The 16,277-nt window shown below is 38.7% G+C and overlaps 1 protein-coding gene across 1 annotated transcript in view; it reads left to right on the forward strand.

Annotated features, from left to right (window-relative positions):
- The first annotated feature begins 303 nt into the window (after positions 1 to 303).
- ttc1 (tetratricopeptide repeat domain 1) overlaps positions 304 to 16,277 on the forward strand; it is a 57,556-nt gene continuing 41,582 nt past the window's right edge. Inside the window, exons 1-4 of the mRNA XM_060836735.1 lie at positions 304 to 343; positions 4,839 to 5,253; positions 10,186 to 10,246; positions 14,948 to 15,060. Of these exons, the coding sequence (XP_060692718.1) occupies positions 4,855 to 5,253; positions 10,186 to 10,246; positions 14,948 to 15,060 (573 nt within the window). The 5' untranslated portion in view covers positions 304 to 343; positions 4,839 to 4,854. The remainder of the gene's footprint in view (positions 344 to 4,838; positions 5,254 to 10,185; positions 10,247 to 14,947; positions 15,061 to 16,277) is intronic.

Below are 16,277 nucleotides of genomic sequence, written 5' to 3' on the forward strand. Positions count from 1 at the left end.
CTCCCTGCACAGATGCTACCAGACCTGCTGAGTTTCTCCAGTATTTTCTGCAACAAAAATTGATTGCAAGAAGAGCTGAACTCAGAGTTGTCCAACAGGGGGCGTCCGAGGGTGCTATGTTTGCGTAGTTTTTTGAGGGAGGGTCGGGAGCTGGCGAAGACTAAACGCGCATGCTCTTTATTGCACTGCCTGCTGAGATATGTAGTCCATCAAGCCTGTGAACTACAATTCCCGGTATGCTTCAAAGAGGTACCCACACATTTCGATTGGATAATGTTGCCGGAAGTTGGTGTTGCTGTTTCCGCCGGGTAGGTTCATGCGCAGCTATTGAAGAGAGAAGCAGGTTAGTGAAGGGGGTTTATGGAGATGTGATATCGTCGTTTCGGTTAGCTGGGGGTTTAAGCCAAGGCTTTGAGCCCGGTTTTTCAGGCGAGTAAGGTTGGCATCTGGACTCGCCGTCAGTTTCTTCCAGAAATGTCAAATATCTTTACCCACCTCCCAGCCGGAGGCGCCCGGTTTCTTGCCCCGGAGGAAGGGCAGCACCTATATCTAGTGTAGACAAAATAAATGTTAACTTTTCGAATCGAATGTGACCCTCTCCTTCAACTAAAGAGTATTTCCAGTATTCTTCTAATGTTTTAAATTTCAGCTTTCTAGCATCTAGAGTTTTATTTTGCTTTTATTTCTTTGTAGAAAATCTAAGATCCAGAAAGAAAGTTTTTTTAAAAAAAAGCACTGAAGTGGACCAAATCAGGAATCTTCCAGACTTTGTTGCAGTGTCATCTATCCACCCTGTTTTGTCTCATTGGTCTGTTCAGATATGTTATTACACATCTCTGGAGCAGGTTGGACTTAAACCTGGGCCACACTATAATGACTGCCTGACAGTTGTTTGATGCAAATTAATTTACCTTCTAAACAACTTTTGAGATGGTTTTTCAGGGCCTTTAGTTTCTGATAGGTTTTGAATACTACAAAATTGAACAAGAAGTAGATTACTCAATAGAGAATTATGTGATTGGCATGCATTGGGATAATGATATTTTGGATCTACAAATGAATAGAATACTTGCCAATTTATTGTGCATTCCATGTTTTAAAAATGCATTTCAATGTTTAACAGTGGATAATCATTGAGTCTTGAAGTTTGATTTTTGTCTTATTAGAAGGAATAGGATTAATGTATCAGTAAGTACTAGTGCAAATTTATAAATAGTGGGGCAGGGGAATTGCTATTACCCAGAGCTTCAGGCATGGGAAGAAAATGAATAAATACTCCCTCGATATTGCTGAAATTTGGTGGTTCAGTGTTTATTGTAAGTTGATACAAGCAAAACCGCACTTGTTTACTCCTATAAATTTATATCCTGAAATGGAACCTAAACCGACAGCAGAGACTGTATACTGTAGACTTTTGGCAGGGTGGGGACTTACAGTACATGATCCTAATTTCACTTTGGCCCTAGTGGGTTTGAGCAGATTTAAATTGAAATGGACATGAAAGCAACAGCATGCAAATCTATCAAGTGTATAGATTATGATTTTTGATAAGCTATATCTGGCTGCAAATAAGTTTTGGTCATTGTATGTTATTATTTCCTGTATGCAGTCAGGGCAATTTTTTTTCAAGTAGTAGATCCTGAATTACATTTTCAACAAACTTCTTGGCTTTAAACTTTTCCCAGTGCTGACCTTCGCTGAATTAACCATAAAGCAGACTTCTTTGAAGTAACTGATTTTAAAATTGAAAAATACTATGACATTATCAGTAGTTAGTAATGCAGTAGGCATTGAATTTCTGTACTAGTGCGGTGCTGGGCTTGCAAGCCAAATGTTCCAGTGGTTGACTGATCAAATCAGACATGTCTGTCTGACTGGTTACAATGGCCAGAATCCAGACTACTCAACCAGACCATACTTATAAGATACAGGGCAACACTTTTAGATGTAATTCTGATGGTCAGAATTTGTTGAACGATCCAAGTATGCTGATGGCTGCATTGTGGATTTCAGATAATCAGTTAAGTTTGTAATTTGCTCATTTGTGCATGCTAGAAGCAAAATACATTCTTGTGTAGGGACCTGTCTTCTGCAAACAACAAATATATTCACATATTCCAAATTTTTTGATTTACCAGGGGCTTGGAGTCATGTTGTCATTTTGTTTGTGACTGTCCCTCAGCCAATAAATCAGCTTACCAACTAATTAGAACCATGGTCTATATTATAAACTGTCAACATTTAAATCGTTCAAAGTTTGACATTTCTTGCATTTGTGCTGATTAATGCAAGACACACAGTTTTGACAGCAAGTATCTTTTCTTAACAATATTCAATTTTTTGAATCTTGTGGGAAATCTTGCATGAAGGCTCCACTGGCTATTTTCCTTAAGGGTACACAAGTGAAATTACCCCTAGTAGTAGGTACGCTTTTTAAAAGGAATATTATGAACAACTGAATTTACCCAATTTTACTCCCATTATTTGCACAATAGTATGAAAGACTTTACAGATTTAAATTATAATTTACAACTGAAGGATAGCAATTCCATTTATATAGTGCTTTTTGCATCCTTGGACTTATACAAAGTGTTTAGATGTGTTGCCACTGTATAATATGTAAAAATGTGAAAAACAGTTGTTTATATCAAAGCTTGACAAACAAAAACTTCCTATGCCTGACCACTTTTGCAATTCAGTCTGATGGTCTCCAACAATCAATGATTATGTTTAAACATACAAAATGATCTAGTGGCTAAGACTGGAAGTCGATATTAGTAATGGGGAATCTATCACAATGTGAGAATACAAGGATATCCTTGGGGATTCAGGTGACACAGAATCCATATGTAGAAACTTAAGAATTGCTTTCAGTTCAGTTCTTTTTGTGCATTGTAAATAATTAATTGGGAAGCATTGCAGGAGTAAGATCTCTTAACAGTTTGCGATATGAGAACAATGTTTAAAAGACGTGGATAAGTACATGAGTGAGAAATGTTTGGAGGGGATATGGGCCAAGTGCAGATAGGTGAGATTATTTTAGTTTGGGATTGTGGTCGATATGGACTGGGTTGGACTGAAGGGTCTGTTTCCATGCTCTGACTGTTTAACAGTGAGATAAATTATCAACTTTAGAGATGATGGTCAAGTGATAAATTTTAGTTCAATAAAACTTCCCTGTTCTTCAAAATAATCCCTTGTGACAGTGCATTCTTGTGTGGAAAAAGCAGACATGATCACTGTTTAACATCTAATCCGAAAGAATGCAGCACTCAGCCGAGATTGATGCATCTATGTGTTTTTCTCAAATCAGCTTGACTGCTTTATGAAAAGATTTACGAAAAGATTTCTACTAATGTAGTTCATTTTGAATTAAATCGCCTTTCAAGATCGGCTCCTCATCGAGCAAAATAAGTTTGAGTACGTCCCCATTGAAACACCTTCCATGCTGTGTATTTATGGTTCCGTTCCTACACAGGTAAATGTACAGAATAATTACTTTAGTTATAGAGTCACAGAGATATACCCTTTGGTCCAACTTATCCATGCCGAGCAAATATCCTATATAAATCTAGTCCCATTTGCCAGCATTTGGCCCACAACCCTCTAAATGCTTCCTATTCATATGTACATCTAGATACCTTTTCAATGCTGTAATTGTACCAGCCTCCACCACTTCCTCTGGCAGCTCATTCCAGACTTGTACCAACCTCTGTGTGAAAAAGATGCCTCTTCGGACCCTCCTATGTCTTTCCCCTCTCACCTTAAACCTTACCCTCTGGGATCTGGATTCCCCATGTCAGGGAAAAGACCTTGCTTATTTACCCTATCCATGCCCCTCATGGTTTTATAAACCTCTATAAGGTCAGCCCTCAACCTCTGACACTTCAGGAAAAATAGCCCCAACTTATGCAGCCTCTCCCTATAGCTCAAACCTTCCAATCCTGGCAACATTCTCATAGATCTTTTCTGAATCAATTCAGATTTCACAACCTCCTTTTTATAGGAGGAAGATCAGAATTGCACATAATACTCCAAATATGGCTGAACCAATGTCCTGTACAACTGCTAAATGACCTTCCAACTCCTATACTCAATACTCTGACCAAAAAGGAAAGCACATCAAATGCCGCCGTCACTATCATAACTACTAGGACTCCACTTTCAAACAACTATGAACCTGTATTCCAAGGTCTCTTTGTTATAGAACATAGAACATTACAGCGCAGTACAGACCCTTCGACCCTCGATGTTGCTCCGCCCTGTCATACTAATCTGAAGCCAATCCCATCTAACTATTCCATGTATGTCCATATGCCTGTCCAATGACGACTTAAATGAGCTTAAACTTGGCGAATCTACTACTGTTGCAGGCAAAGCATTCCATACGCTTACTACTCTGAGTAAAGAAACTATCTCTGACATCTGTCTTATACCTATCTCCCCTCACTTTAAAGTTGTGTCCCCTCGTGTTTGCCGTCCCCATACCTGGAAAAAGGCTCTCCCTGTCCACCCTATCTAACCCTCTCAAACCCTTTTATGTCACCTCTCAACCTTCTCTCTAACAAGAGCAGCCTCAAGGCTCTCAGCCTTTCCACATAAGACATTCCTTCCATACCAGGCAACATCCTAGTAAATCTCCTCTGCACCCTTTCCAAAGCTTCCACATCCTTCTTAAAATGCGGTGACCAGACTGTACACAATACTCCAAGTGGGGCCATACCAGAGCTTTGTACGGCTCTTCAACACTCCTCAAGAACTTTCCATAAAGTGTACAGGTCCTACTCTGATTTGCTTTACCAAATTGTGATAAGCTTTTTGTTTTCTTTTTGCTTCAGTGGATCAGAACAGTAAATGGATCGGGAATCAGAAGACACCGAGCTTTCTGAAAATTTGGGAACTTTTCTAAATGTTTCTGATGGTGAGGGAGCAACACAGAAACCATCCTCAGGGCATTTAAGTAGTGAGTCAACTTCAAGCAGGCTAACACCTGTGGAGTATGAAACTTTAGGAGCCAGCGGTAATGCTGAGAAGCTCCGATCTGCTCACATTGCTGATGAGGAAGAGACAACAGAAGAGCGCTTCTTTGAATGCAGAGAATCACTGGAGACTGGTGGTTTTGTGGACACAGAAGATGGCGTGACAAATTCCGAGTTAGAGGATGATTCAGAAATAAAAGAAACCAAAAAGCTTGAGTTTGATGAAGAATATTTAAGAGAACTGGAAAAAGATATGCCTGAAGAAGAAAAACAGGTAATCCATGTGACTTGAGTTCATCAGATAATTTGTTTTCCATTTGAACTTGGTCTCCAGTTTTGTGAATGATAAACTGCATTATTTTTGTTTTATCATTCAATTTGCATTACGGCGTTTCTGTGCTAGTGTGTTTCAGGTTCTGAAATCCAAATATATGGTTTTGTGCAGCCATCAGTTTCTTATGCAGTTGCCATTTGTTCATAACTACAGCTATATATCTCAATACATTGATTTGGGCTGTGACAATGGCATGAGTTAAACCAACGATGATAGCTGCTGACCTCAAGGAAAGATGGCTCAGAAGTTAGTACTGCTGCCTCTCAGCTTCAGGGATCCAGGTTCAGTTCCATGCTCAGGTGTCTGCGTGGAGTTTGCAAATTTTCCCTGTGTCTGTGTGGGTTTCCTTTGGCTGTTCCATTTTTCTCCCACTGTCCAAAATTGTACAAGTTAAATGAATTAGCCACGGGATATACAGAGTTACGGGATTGGGTTGGGATGCTCTTCGAAGGTCAGTGTGGACTTGATGGACCAAATGGCCTGCTTTCGTCCTGTAGGCATTTTATCCTATGAAAACCTCAGAGGTCGTACAGTCATAGAGATGTACAGCACGGAAACACTCTTCAGTCCACCTTGTCCATGCCAACCAGATTTCACAACCCAATCTAGTCCCACCTGCGAGCACCCGGTCCATATCCCTCCAAACCCTTCCATACTTATTCAGATGCCTTTTAAATGTTGTAATCGTACTAGTGTCCACCACTTCCTCTGGCAGCTCATTCCATGCATGTACCACCCTCTGTGTGAAAAAGTTGCCCCTTAGGGGAAAAATGTAAACCTATGCCCTCTAGTTCTGGACTGCTCCATCCAGGAAAAATACCTTGTCTATTTATCCTATCCATGCCCCTCAAGATTTTAGAAACCTCTAAGGTCACCTCTGATGCTCCAGGGAAAACAGCCCTAGCCTATTCAACCACTCCCTATAGCTCAAATCCTCCTACCCTGGCAATATCCTTGTAAATCTTTTCTGAACCCTTTCAGGTTTCACAACATCTTTCCAATAGGAAGGAGACCAAAATTCCATGCAGTATTCCAAAAGTGGCCTCGCCAATGTACTGTACAGCCACAACATGGCCTCCTAACACCTGTACTCAGTATTCTGACCAATAAAGGAAAGCATACCAAACACCACTTTCACTACCCTATCTACCTGTGACTCCACTTTCAAGGAGCTATGAACCTGCACTCCAAGGTTTATTTGTTCAGCAACACTCTCTAGGACCTTACCATTAAGTGTATAAGTCCTCCTAAGATTTGCTTTCCCAAAATTCAGCACCTCGCATTTATCTAAGTAAGCTTTGCAGTGAGAATGTAAAAGTACAGAGCTGAAGTTGGACATTTGGCCCGTGGAGACTACCATTCATCAAAATAATGTCTGATCTGTTTGTGTTCCAAGTTCCATACCCAACTACTCCTGATAATGTTTGATTCCTCATAGACAGTCAGCACTTCAAGTTACAAATCTCGTGTACTGATTTCATATTTACATCCCTCCTTAAATAAGGAAACCAAAACTGAACACTATATTTGCAATGTGAACTCACCAATCCTATGTATAACTAAAGTATAACATCATTACTTTACGTTCCATTTCTCTTATTGTAAAGGATAACATTCTTGTGGCTTCATTTTGCTTGTGGGTTGTTATGTTCTTAAATATGGATTCCTGGTGTGGACCTGCGAAGCTGTCCCAAGAAATCAATCCCACAAAATATTTTCAAAGGCAACAACCAAGAAATAAACAGCATTAAAATTAAATCATCTTTTGCTGTTTAAAACCTTAGTTACACCTTATTGAATAATGTAATGTTTTAATGGAGTGCATAACTGCAATGTGAAAGGAGAAAAGGGAATTTGTTTCCACATAATTGAAGTCAATGGGTGCTGGCTCAGAGTGGAATGGGCTGATGTCACTTATGGCAGTGCATTGAATATGTACTTTGTTTCCTGTCTTAATCTGCAATTGTGCTGATGTTGCTGTCAGACTCAGAGGGGTAACAATTGTGAGCACTGACAAGTCAAAGGGAATAGAGGGTGGACAGTAAAGTGGAGTTGAGGCCATAAGTTAGCCATGATCTGATCAAATGGTGAAGTGGGGTCGAAGGACTGAATGACTTATACTTAAATGTGTATGTTTATAAATCTCCCTGCAAAATCTGGACCAGACTGTCATTTGACCATTATATCCAAAAGTGCACGCAACTCTATTATAAATGTTTCCAGTCCCCTTTCCAAAATTTCGGTGCCCCCTATCTAATTTTAAATCCAATATAATATCTGTGGGAAAGCTGGCATTTCCATAGTCCCAGGATTTCAGGAGGCACCAGACTTCAATCTTCCATCTGCACTTGTGTTTCAAACCTTCAGTTAAGCTGTTATTTATGGAATCTGTTCCACATGTCCACAACTCTGGAAGATTATAAAATATCCATTGCTGTCAAATTGAAATTTACTTTTGTGAATTACATTTGTATTCAGTACATGTTAAACAGTATTTCTTTCAAATATTCTCTATTTTAATGCCACAGTAATATCCTTTCTCAATGATGCATTTTGTTTCAAGTATTTCTTCTTTCAAACCATAAATGGTGAATCATCCAATTCGCTGTTCCTTAAATTATTGGTTCATCCCTGTTCTTATCACCAGACTACATTTCTAAATGTTGGCAACCATTTGGTTAACAATGGAGTAATGTTGTAAGTTACATCTTATGACCTGTTATTTACAGGGCATCCAGTTGATAAAGCCATGTTTTCCATTCCCTTTTATTATGAATACTTGTTTCTTTGTTATTCGCATATTGTTGTGCTTCCCATTCTCGCAAAAAATTAGCCTATCTTGAAATCCGCATACTTGACTGATCCCTTTCATAGAAAAACCTCTGTCCTCTTTCAGTTTTCTACCTATTTTAGTTTATTCCTACATCAAGCATGCTCATTATTCTCACCTGTTTTACGTTTGAAATTATTTATCTTTTTCCTCTTTTCTCAGCCTACCTCTTCCTAGTGATCAAAGAACTGTACATAATCACCATTTCTATTGCTGTTGCAACTATATTAGAATCATGCTTTCCCAACAGTGGGTGAGGAGACAAATCAAATGTGAAGGAAAACTGGAAAACACTTGAAACGTGCAATAAGTTAATGTACTACTGTACAGAGAAGAAATTATTAGCATTTTAGTGTAATTCACAATTGGGAAATAAGATGTACAAAGATTTTAATGGAATTGGTAAGAAACAGGAGTAAGAGAGCACTAGAAAAAGTACTGTTTTGAATTGGGGAGGAAATGCAGATTGGTTTAACTTAGATAAAACTTTGAGATATGGAATTCAAGTTATAATGATGCAAAACTGAATTTACAAGTAGTGAGGACCAAAAGTCATACCCTTTGAAAAAATAAATGGTGGATATTTGAATGGGGAAGAGAACGATGACTGCAGTAGTAGGTATGGAATGAAAATTAAAGTGCTGCCAATTGGTGTCTATTCAACAAATTTCAGTAAGAGTGCATTTAACATAAAACCTATCAAAGCACTTAATGGGCATGTTATAACAGAAAGTTACTTTGTGCCACATATGGTGATATTGAGGTAGATGACTAAAAGTTTGGTAAGACTTTGGTTTAAATATGTGAAAGGAAAGAATGAAGCAGCAAAATAAGGAAATAATTCCAGAGTTTAGGGTTCCGGCAAGTAAAGTCATGGCTGTCAGTGGTGATGCAATCATCAACCAAATCCAAAGTTAGAGGAATGTAGATATATTCCATTGTAGAGCTGGAGGCAATTAATATTGCAGATGTGAGATTAATGAGAGATTTGGAAAAATTGGTAATTTTAGCATCAAAGTATTACTTCAGTGAAAACTAGTGTAGGTTAGTGAGTACCTGGGTGGAGTGATAGGTGAGCAGAATTTGGTGCAGGTGAAGACATGGCCAGGAGAAATCATACCAAAATTTAAATTTTCTTGTGCTTTTTAAAATTTAGAAAAATCTTTGTGTAAAAAATGTGTTAGGTTGAGAAAAAAGAAGAATTGTTGGGGAAATATGTTGCTGTTTCTTCAGTATTATTGAGTCAAAATCTTCCTCAGCACTGTGGATACATCTGCAGCACATGGACTGCAGCATTTTCTGGAAGGCAGTTCACTAGCGTTTTGAGGGCACCTAATGATGGAAAATAAATGCTGGCCAAGCCAGTGATGGCTATGTCCTTCAGTTTAAAAAAAGTTGTATGATAAATCTGGTATCTCTGGCCCACTATTGTGAAGACTGACCTGCTCCCAGATGACTGCTCTTGGGCTAGATGTGCAATATTTGTCCATTAGTCAAATCATTTTAAAACTTAGCACTTTCTGATGCTTCATGTAAGGCTTTGGTTTTGGAGGATAAAAATAACTGACAACACAGTCAACTTTATATCTAACATATTTTATGGATATTTTTAGTCAACTGTAGGATTTGAAATCGAATCTCTGAAGAATTCCCATATGTAAGTCATCTTAGTTGTCAGTCTACACTCAACAAATATTCAGTGACAGTTACAGAATTTAGAAGATCTGTATGTTCTGGTATGTGAAGCACAGAATGGAGAACTGAAGTCTTTTTTTGTGGGTTTTCTTTTTATACTGTAATAAAAGATATGACAATACTAGAATTCAAAATCTTTAACTTCTGTAAGGGTATTCAAAAGTGTAAGTCAATGAAAAGGGTGGTGATGTAGAACCTGAAGGGGTAGGGTGGGGGGTTTGGTGAGTGAGTGTGTGTAGATGTATATAATTGAACACTTTTCATGTTACAGCATTATGTTTGGAAATTCTGCACTTCATATTCATACCTCTGGATTTTTAGACTCTCACCAACCTTCTGTTTTACAGCGAAGGCAAAAGTCAAGTCGAACATTGAAAGAAGTTGGAAATGGGCAGTTTAAAAAAGGAGGTATGTTTTTTTTTGCAGCATGTTTTAGCCTCAAGTGTATTGAGGTTAGACGACCATAATGGTCATTTAGCTCAAAATGGCCATGATTCAGAGAAATTAATAAATAGTTTTGTTCATTAATTGTTTGTCCATTTACTAATCTTGCCTGTTAATGTATTATATTGAGACTGAAAATATTATTGAGAATAAAAGCCTATATTTCCCTGGTTTGTCAGATAGAATACCGTGTTTCCAAAAGTTTTTATCGCTTCTGCTCTGAAGTGCTTTCTTTGTCTCCATGTTCGATCTTGATAGCAACATTTGCACCTAGGACTTGGAAGCATTAGGCCATTTGGTCCTTCAGGCCTGCTCTGTCATTCAGTGAGTTAATGGCTAATCTGGTCATAGACTCAACGCCACATGACTGTTTGATCCTATATAACCTTTGGTTGCCATATCTCTGTCAAAAATCAGCCTTAAATACATTTAGTGACCCAGCCTCCACTACCTGGGGAAGAGAATTCCACATACTAAAAATTGAGAGAATTACTATTATTCTTAAATTGCATTCCTAAGTTCTACCGTCCCTGGCAAGAGAAAATATCCTCTTGGTAGCCACCATTTGAAGTTTTTTTTTCAGGATCTTGTATATTTCTATACAATCACTTCTCATTCCTCTAACTCAATGCAATTATATCTTTTTTTCAAATATAGAGACCAAAATTGGACAGATGATTTTTTACCATGATTTTTAGCAGCTGCAGCATTATTCCATCACTTAGTCGTACCTATTGGGGTAGTGCACTAGAGTTAGACATTTAATAAAAAAAAGTATGCAAAGTCCCAATTTACCTGTTGGATAAAACCAGCTTGACAGAAGGCACGGTGGGCGGCATGGTGGCACAGTGGTTAGCACTGCTGCCTCACAGCGCCAGAGACCCGGGTTCAATTCCCGACTCAGGTGACTGACTGACTGTGTGGAGTTTGCACTTTCTCCCCGTGTCTGCGTGGGTTTCCTCCGGGTGCTCCGGTTTCCTCCCACAGTCCAAAGATGTGCAGGTCAGGTGAATTGGCCATGCTAAATTGCCCGTAGTGTTAGGTGAGGGGTAAATGTAGGGGTATGGGTGGGTTGCGCTTCGGCGGGTCGGTGTGGACTTGTTGGGCTGAAGGGCCTGTTTCCACACTGTAAGTAATCTAATCTAATCAAAATGTGGACCAGATTTCTATAATTAATAAAAACAGCTATTTATCGCAAATAAATGTGTTCCAATCACAGGTAAACAACTATGAACTGTTGACATGTAATTCCACTTGTTAATACTTTAACCATAGAATCCCTACAATTTGGAAGTAGGTCATTAGGTCCATGGAGTCCATACTGACTCTCTAAAGAGTATCCCATCCAGACCCATCCTCCTGTCTATTCCTGTTACCCTGCATATTCCATGGCTAATCTACCTAACCAAGACATCCCTGGTACTATGGGCAATTTCCCATGGCCAGTTCACCTGATCTCCACATCTCTGGACCAGTGGAAGGAAACCAGAGCACCTGGAGGAAACCCGTGTAGACACGTGGAGAATGTGCAGATTCCACACAGATAGGATCAAATTAAATCCGGGTTCCTGGCACTGTGAGGCAGCAGTGCTAACCACTGAGCTGCCAAATCAATGTCTAAAGCCTCTTTGCACGCAGAGGTAAACACATAAACAAAAACATTGGTGTTGTGGGTGCATACAAAAGAATACTGAGGAAACAGTTCAAAAGCACCAGTCCTCAGGATTTTATGTAGTGTTCCTTTAGTTTCTTAAGTTCGTGAAGTCTTTGTCTTTTTCCCTTTAGATTCTCACTTCTTCACATGATTTACAAAGACTGTGACATAACAGTTAAAATGAACAGCCTACAGCAACTGTGGGAGAAAATAAACCTATTTTCGTCAAGCTTTAGATATTGTACTGGAGGGAGAGATACAATACCTTGTGCCTTTTTCACAGGCAAGAGGATGCTAGTATTGTTCGCACCCACAACCTGTTAAGCCACCCAGGAGCCAATCAGATAATCGTTGTCAGGCCAATAGTCTTTGGTGTCCACAACTGGTTGCAGTTCCACAAACCAATCAGCAACATGTTTCTGGCAAAATGTGACTCTGTAGAATATTATACACTCCCAAGAGTCAGGACATGTACAAGCATCTCTTCCCCGCGCCCCCCCCTCCAAAAACTTGAATAAAGCAGCAATGTAAGCACTTATTATTTAAAAGTACAATAATTCTTTCATCTGTTCTTTATTGTAAAACAGTCTTTTCATAATTCAGTCCACATTCAGTATTTACAATTTGTAGATTTTAAAAAAAACACCTCATAAATGCTGCTAACATCTAGACTGCATTAAATTGTGTATAAGCACTCGTGACTTTCAGTTGAGTGTCAAGTTCAATATTTTTGCCATTGGCAAGAATTCTGCCTCTGACAGTGTTCCATTCTATCTTTACATGATCCTCATCTACACTGTCGCTGGAAAGTTTCAACCACAGCATTACTTTCTCTGAATTCAATTACTCCGGAGCCTGTTTATCTCTGATATTCCTTAAGTTGCAAATTATCATAGACCATTCATGTTCTTCCTTCAGTCTTGACAACCTTATTTGGCTCTCTTTGTACTAGTAAGGGAAAGTTAGAGTGACTGCTCTTGACATTAAGACAGGATTTGAATGCGACACCAAAATGCCTAGTAAAATTCATCTCCATGCAAATTGCGGCAAACTCTATTGGTTGGAGTGTTAGCTTGCAAAAGGGAAAATGGCTGTGGTTGTTGAACATTGATCCTCAGCCCAAGCATGTCATTGTGCAGTTTCTCAGGATGATGCCCAAGACATGTGCATATTCAGCTGCACCATCAATAATCTCTCCTTCATAAGGTCAGAAGTGGGATGTTTGCTGATTCCATTTGCAAATCCTCACATCTGTGACTGCACGTAGCAAGATCTGAACATCAGGCTTGGGCTTGTATTTGCTAAGTAACATTTGGTGCCATACAAATGCCACACAATGATAGCTTCCAATGAGAGACCATCTAAACATCTCCCCTTGAGGTTTGATAGTATCACTGAAATTCCTACCAGCAGTAACCAGGGATCAGAAATTCAACTCGATCAGTCTATGAATACTATGCCTGCACAAGTCTGGCCTGGGAATTCTTTGGCGAGTAACTCATTTCCTGACTCTGCAAGACTATTAACCATGCGAAAGTCTGAAAAATATATTTCACTTGCCTAGGTTGGCGTAGCTACATCATACTCCAGAAGTTCCAACCATCTAAAGCAAGACAACCTATTTGATCTGCATTCATCACCTTAAATTTTTAGTTTGTCCATCTTGGATCCATAGTGAAAGCAGTATATACTTCTACAAAGTGCACTTTAGCAATGCAGCAAAGCTGCAGATACTTGAAAATACCACATCCTATAAATTTCTCTCCAGGCACATAGTATACTGATTTCGAAATCTGTAGGCATTTCTTCACTGTTGCTGTATGGGAGTTTTGGAGTTCACAGGAGCATGAACTTTGAACAGGAAGGAGATCAACCAGAAAAAGAGCTGTTGTTGAGACAGTCAATGATGGAAGAGTTCGTGAGAGAGTGGTACGAGGCCAGATTGCAAAAATGATGAATTATAATCCATCATGAAGTTTAGCAAAATTTGATATCTCATCACATCTTTAAAGTTTGAAAAGTTATAAGCAATTATAGAATCTGTCTTGATTGCATTTGTTATTTGATGTGTTCTATAGGAGTATGTGTTACAGTATATGACTCAGGTTTACCACGTTCATTCTCAGTGCTAAAATTATTTGTATTTGTATTTAGAATGTGTTATTGTTCTGACTTTTGCAGTATTGTTTGTTCAAACATCTTATTCTGTTAGTAAGACTCCTGAATCTTAAATATCTTAAGCAATTTTGTCTAGTATCTAACAATATATGATCGGGCTCATCCAGGATTTTTAAAATAAATTTGGTGGTCTGCTTTGGGATCATGACATAATTTGCAGGGTTTCTCCATGAACAAAAAAAATGGATGTGACTAGAGGATTTCATCACAATATTGTAGTATGCAGTAATTGGTATCCAAGTTTATAGCTTAGAACATGGTTAATTAAATATTAAACAATTCAAAAAATTGGAGTTTTGAAACTGCTCATTAATCACAATCTTATGGTGAAAATGTCTCCTGTATGGGTAATCAAATTTTGATTTACTGCTGAAAGAGAGAGACTTCTCATCAGGATGGATGCAGGAATCCAAAATTTCATGGGGGGCAACTTGCACAGCATGACAAAAAAAAAGGGTGATTGGATGGCAAGTTGATTCTGGTCAAACCATTGTCATGGACAATATACCCTCGGGAATAGATATCTGCTAGGCTTATGTTTGAAGAAGATGCAATGCTTGGGTACGGTCTTTCTGTTTGTAAAGAATTGGGCCTTGCATGTGAATATGTGTAGCTTCCAGCAAGCGTTAAATGACTGTGACTAATAATTGGAAGTCTGATTAATCATTTTCATGAATTGCATTATGTTGGCAGGCATTCACTATTCCTGGTCAAAGAAAAATTGATGCATGTTGGGTCCCTTCTGCAGATCCAACTTTTCTTTAAATTCTTTTACAACTTTAATGGAAAACTGCCGTAAACTAATCTGATGCCAATGTTGTCTTTACTTCCAGAGTATTTAGAAGCTGAAAACTCTTATACAGAAGCTCTTGGTGTTTGTCCAGCATATTACCAGAAGGACAGATCTATTCTTTATTCCAACCGAGCTGCTGCAAGAATGAAACTGGTAAGCGCACACCTTTTGTTATGCCTTATAATGTTCTGCAGGTTAGATTTATTGACTTTCAGGCAAGCATGTTATCTGTTTGAGGAAGTAGCGCTCTATTCATAGTAAATTGACTTGATTAACAGGTTTCTTTTTTCTTCATTCATGGGATGTGGGTTTTGCATAACTAATTACCCAGAGGACAGCTGAATCAACCACCTTGCTGTGGGTCTGGTGTTATATGTAGGCCAGACCAGGTAAGGACAGCAGATTTCCTTCCCTGAAGGACTTTAGTGAACCAGGTGGGGTTTTCCTGATAATTGGCAGTCATCTGATTTCCAGATATTATTGAATTCAAATTCCACCATCTATGTCATGGTGTGATTCAAACTCAGAGCCCTAGAACATTACCCGGGTCTCTGGATTAATAGTCTAGTAGATAATAGTCGTGATATTATCGCTGAGAGGGTGAGTTGAGTTTTGCTTCCCAGCCTCAATAATAAGGGTAAACTATTGACAAGTCATGTTTGCAAATTGAGTAGAGTTAGGAGAAACCAAACATACTCAGATTTGCATAGAATAAATTTGCCATGAAGTATCTTTACAATTGGTGTTTTAACGAATGTCCTTGTCTTCTCTGACAGGCACCTAACTGTAGACTTGGCTGACTGCTTCATATAATATTAGAAATCCATTTCCTTGAAGTACAAAATCTTAGTTGTTGTCTGTTCCACAATGATTTTAGTGCAATTTTCCTCCAGGGAATCAGATAGTATATGTTTGTGAACACAAGAATGAAAGATCTTGTTCACAAGCCTCTTTGCTGTAAGGACTGATAAGATACCAGCACATTCACCCAGTGACTTGTTCAAAAGTGTTTGTCAAATTGTTGTTCCTTCCTGATCTTTGTTTCATTTAATATATATCCTGACCCTATTGTTTCAGCTACATTGCTGATCCTTAAGTGGAAATGTAGGGGCAATTGTGAGCTAAAATATTTTCATTTGGTCACACTGGTCTAGCAGTAAGATCACTAGCATTGCAGTTTATTTGTTTTTTGCAAAGTAAATACTTATGTGCCAGAAAGTCTCTGCAAGTAAATTTAGTCATTGTGCTAACATTTGATGGACAAACTAGGCTTTCTTCAAAGGCATCAGGATAGGTATATGAATAGGAAGAGTTCAGAGAGATATGGGCCAAATGCTGGCAAATGGGATGAGATTAAATCAGGATATCTG

The sequence above is a fragment of the Hemiscyllium ocellatum genome, chromosome 16 (assembly GCF_020745735.1).
Source record: "Hemiscyllium ocellatum isolate sHemOce1 chromosome 16, sHemOce1.pat.X.cur, whole genome shotgun sequence".
Lineage (NCBI taxonomy): Eukaryota > Metazoa > Chordata > Chondrichthyes > Orectolobiformes > Hemiscylliidae > Hemiscyllium > Hemiscyllium ocellatum.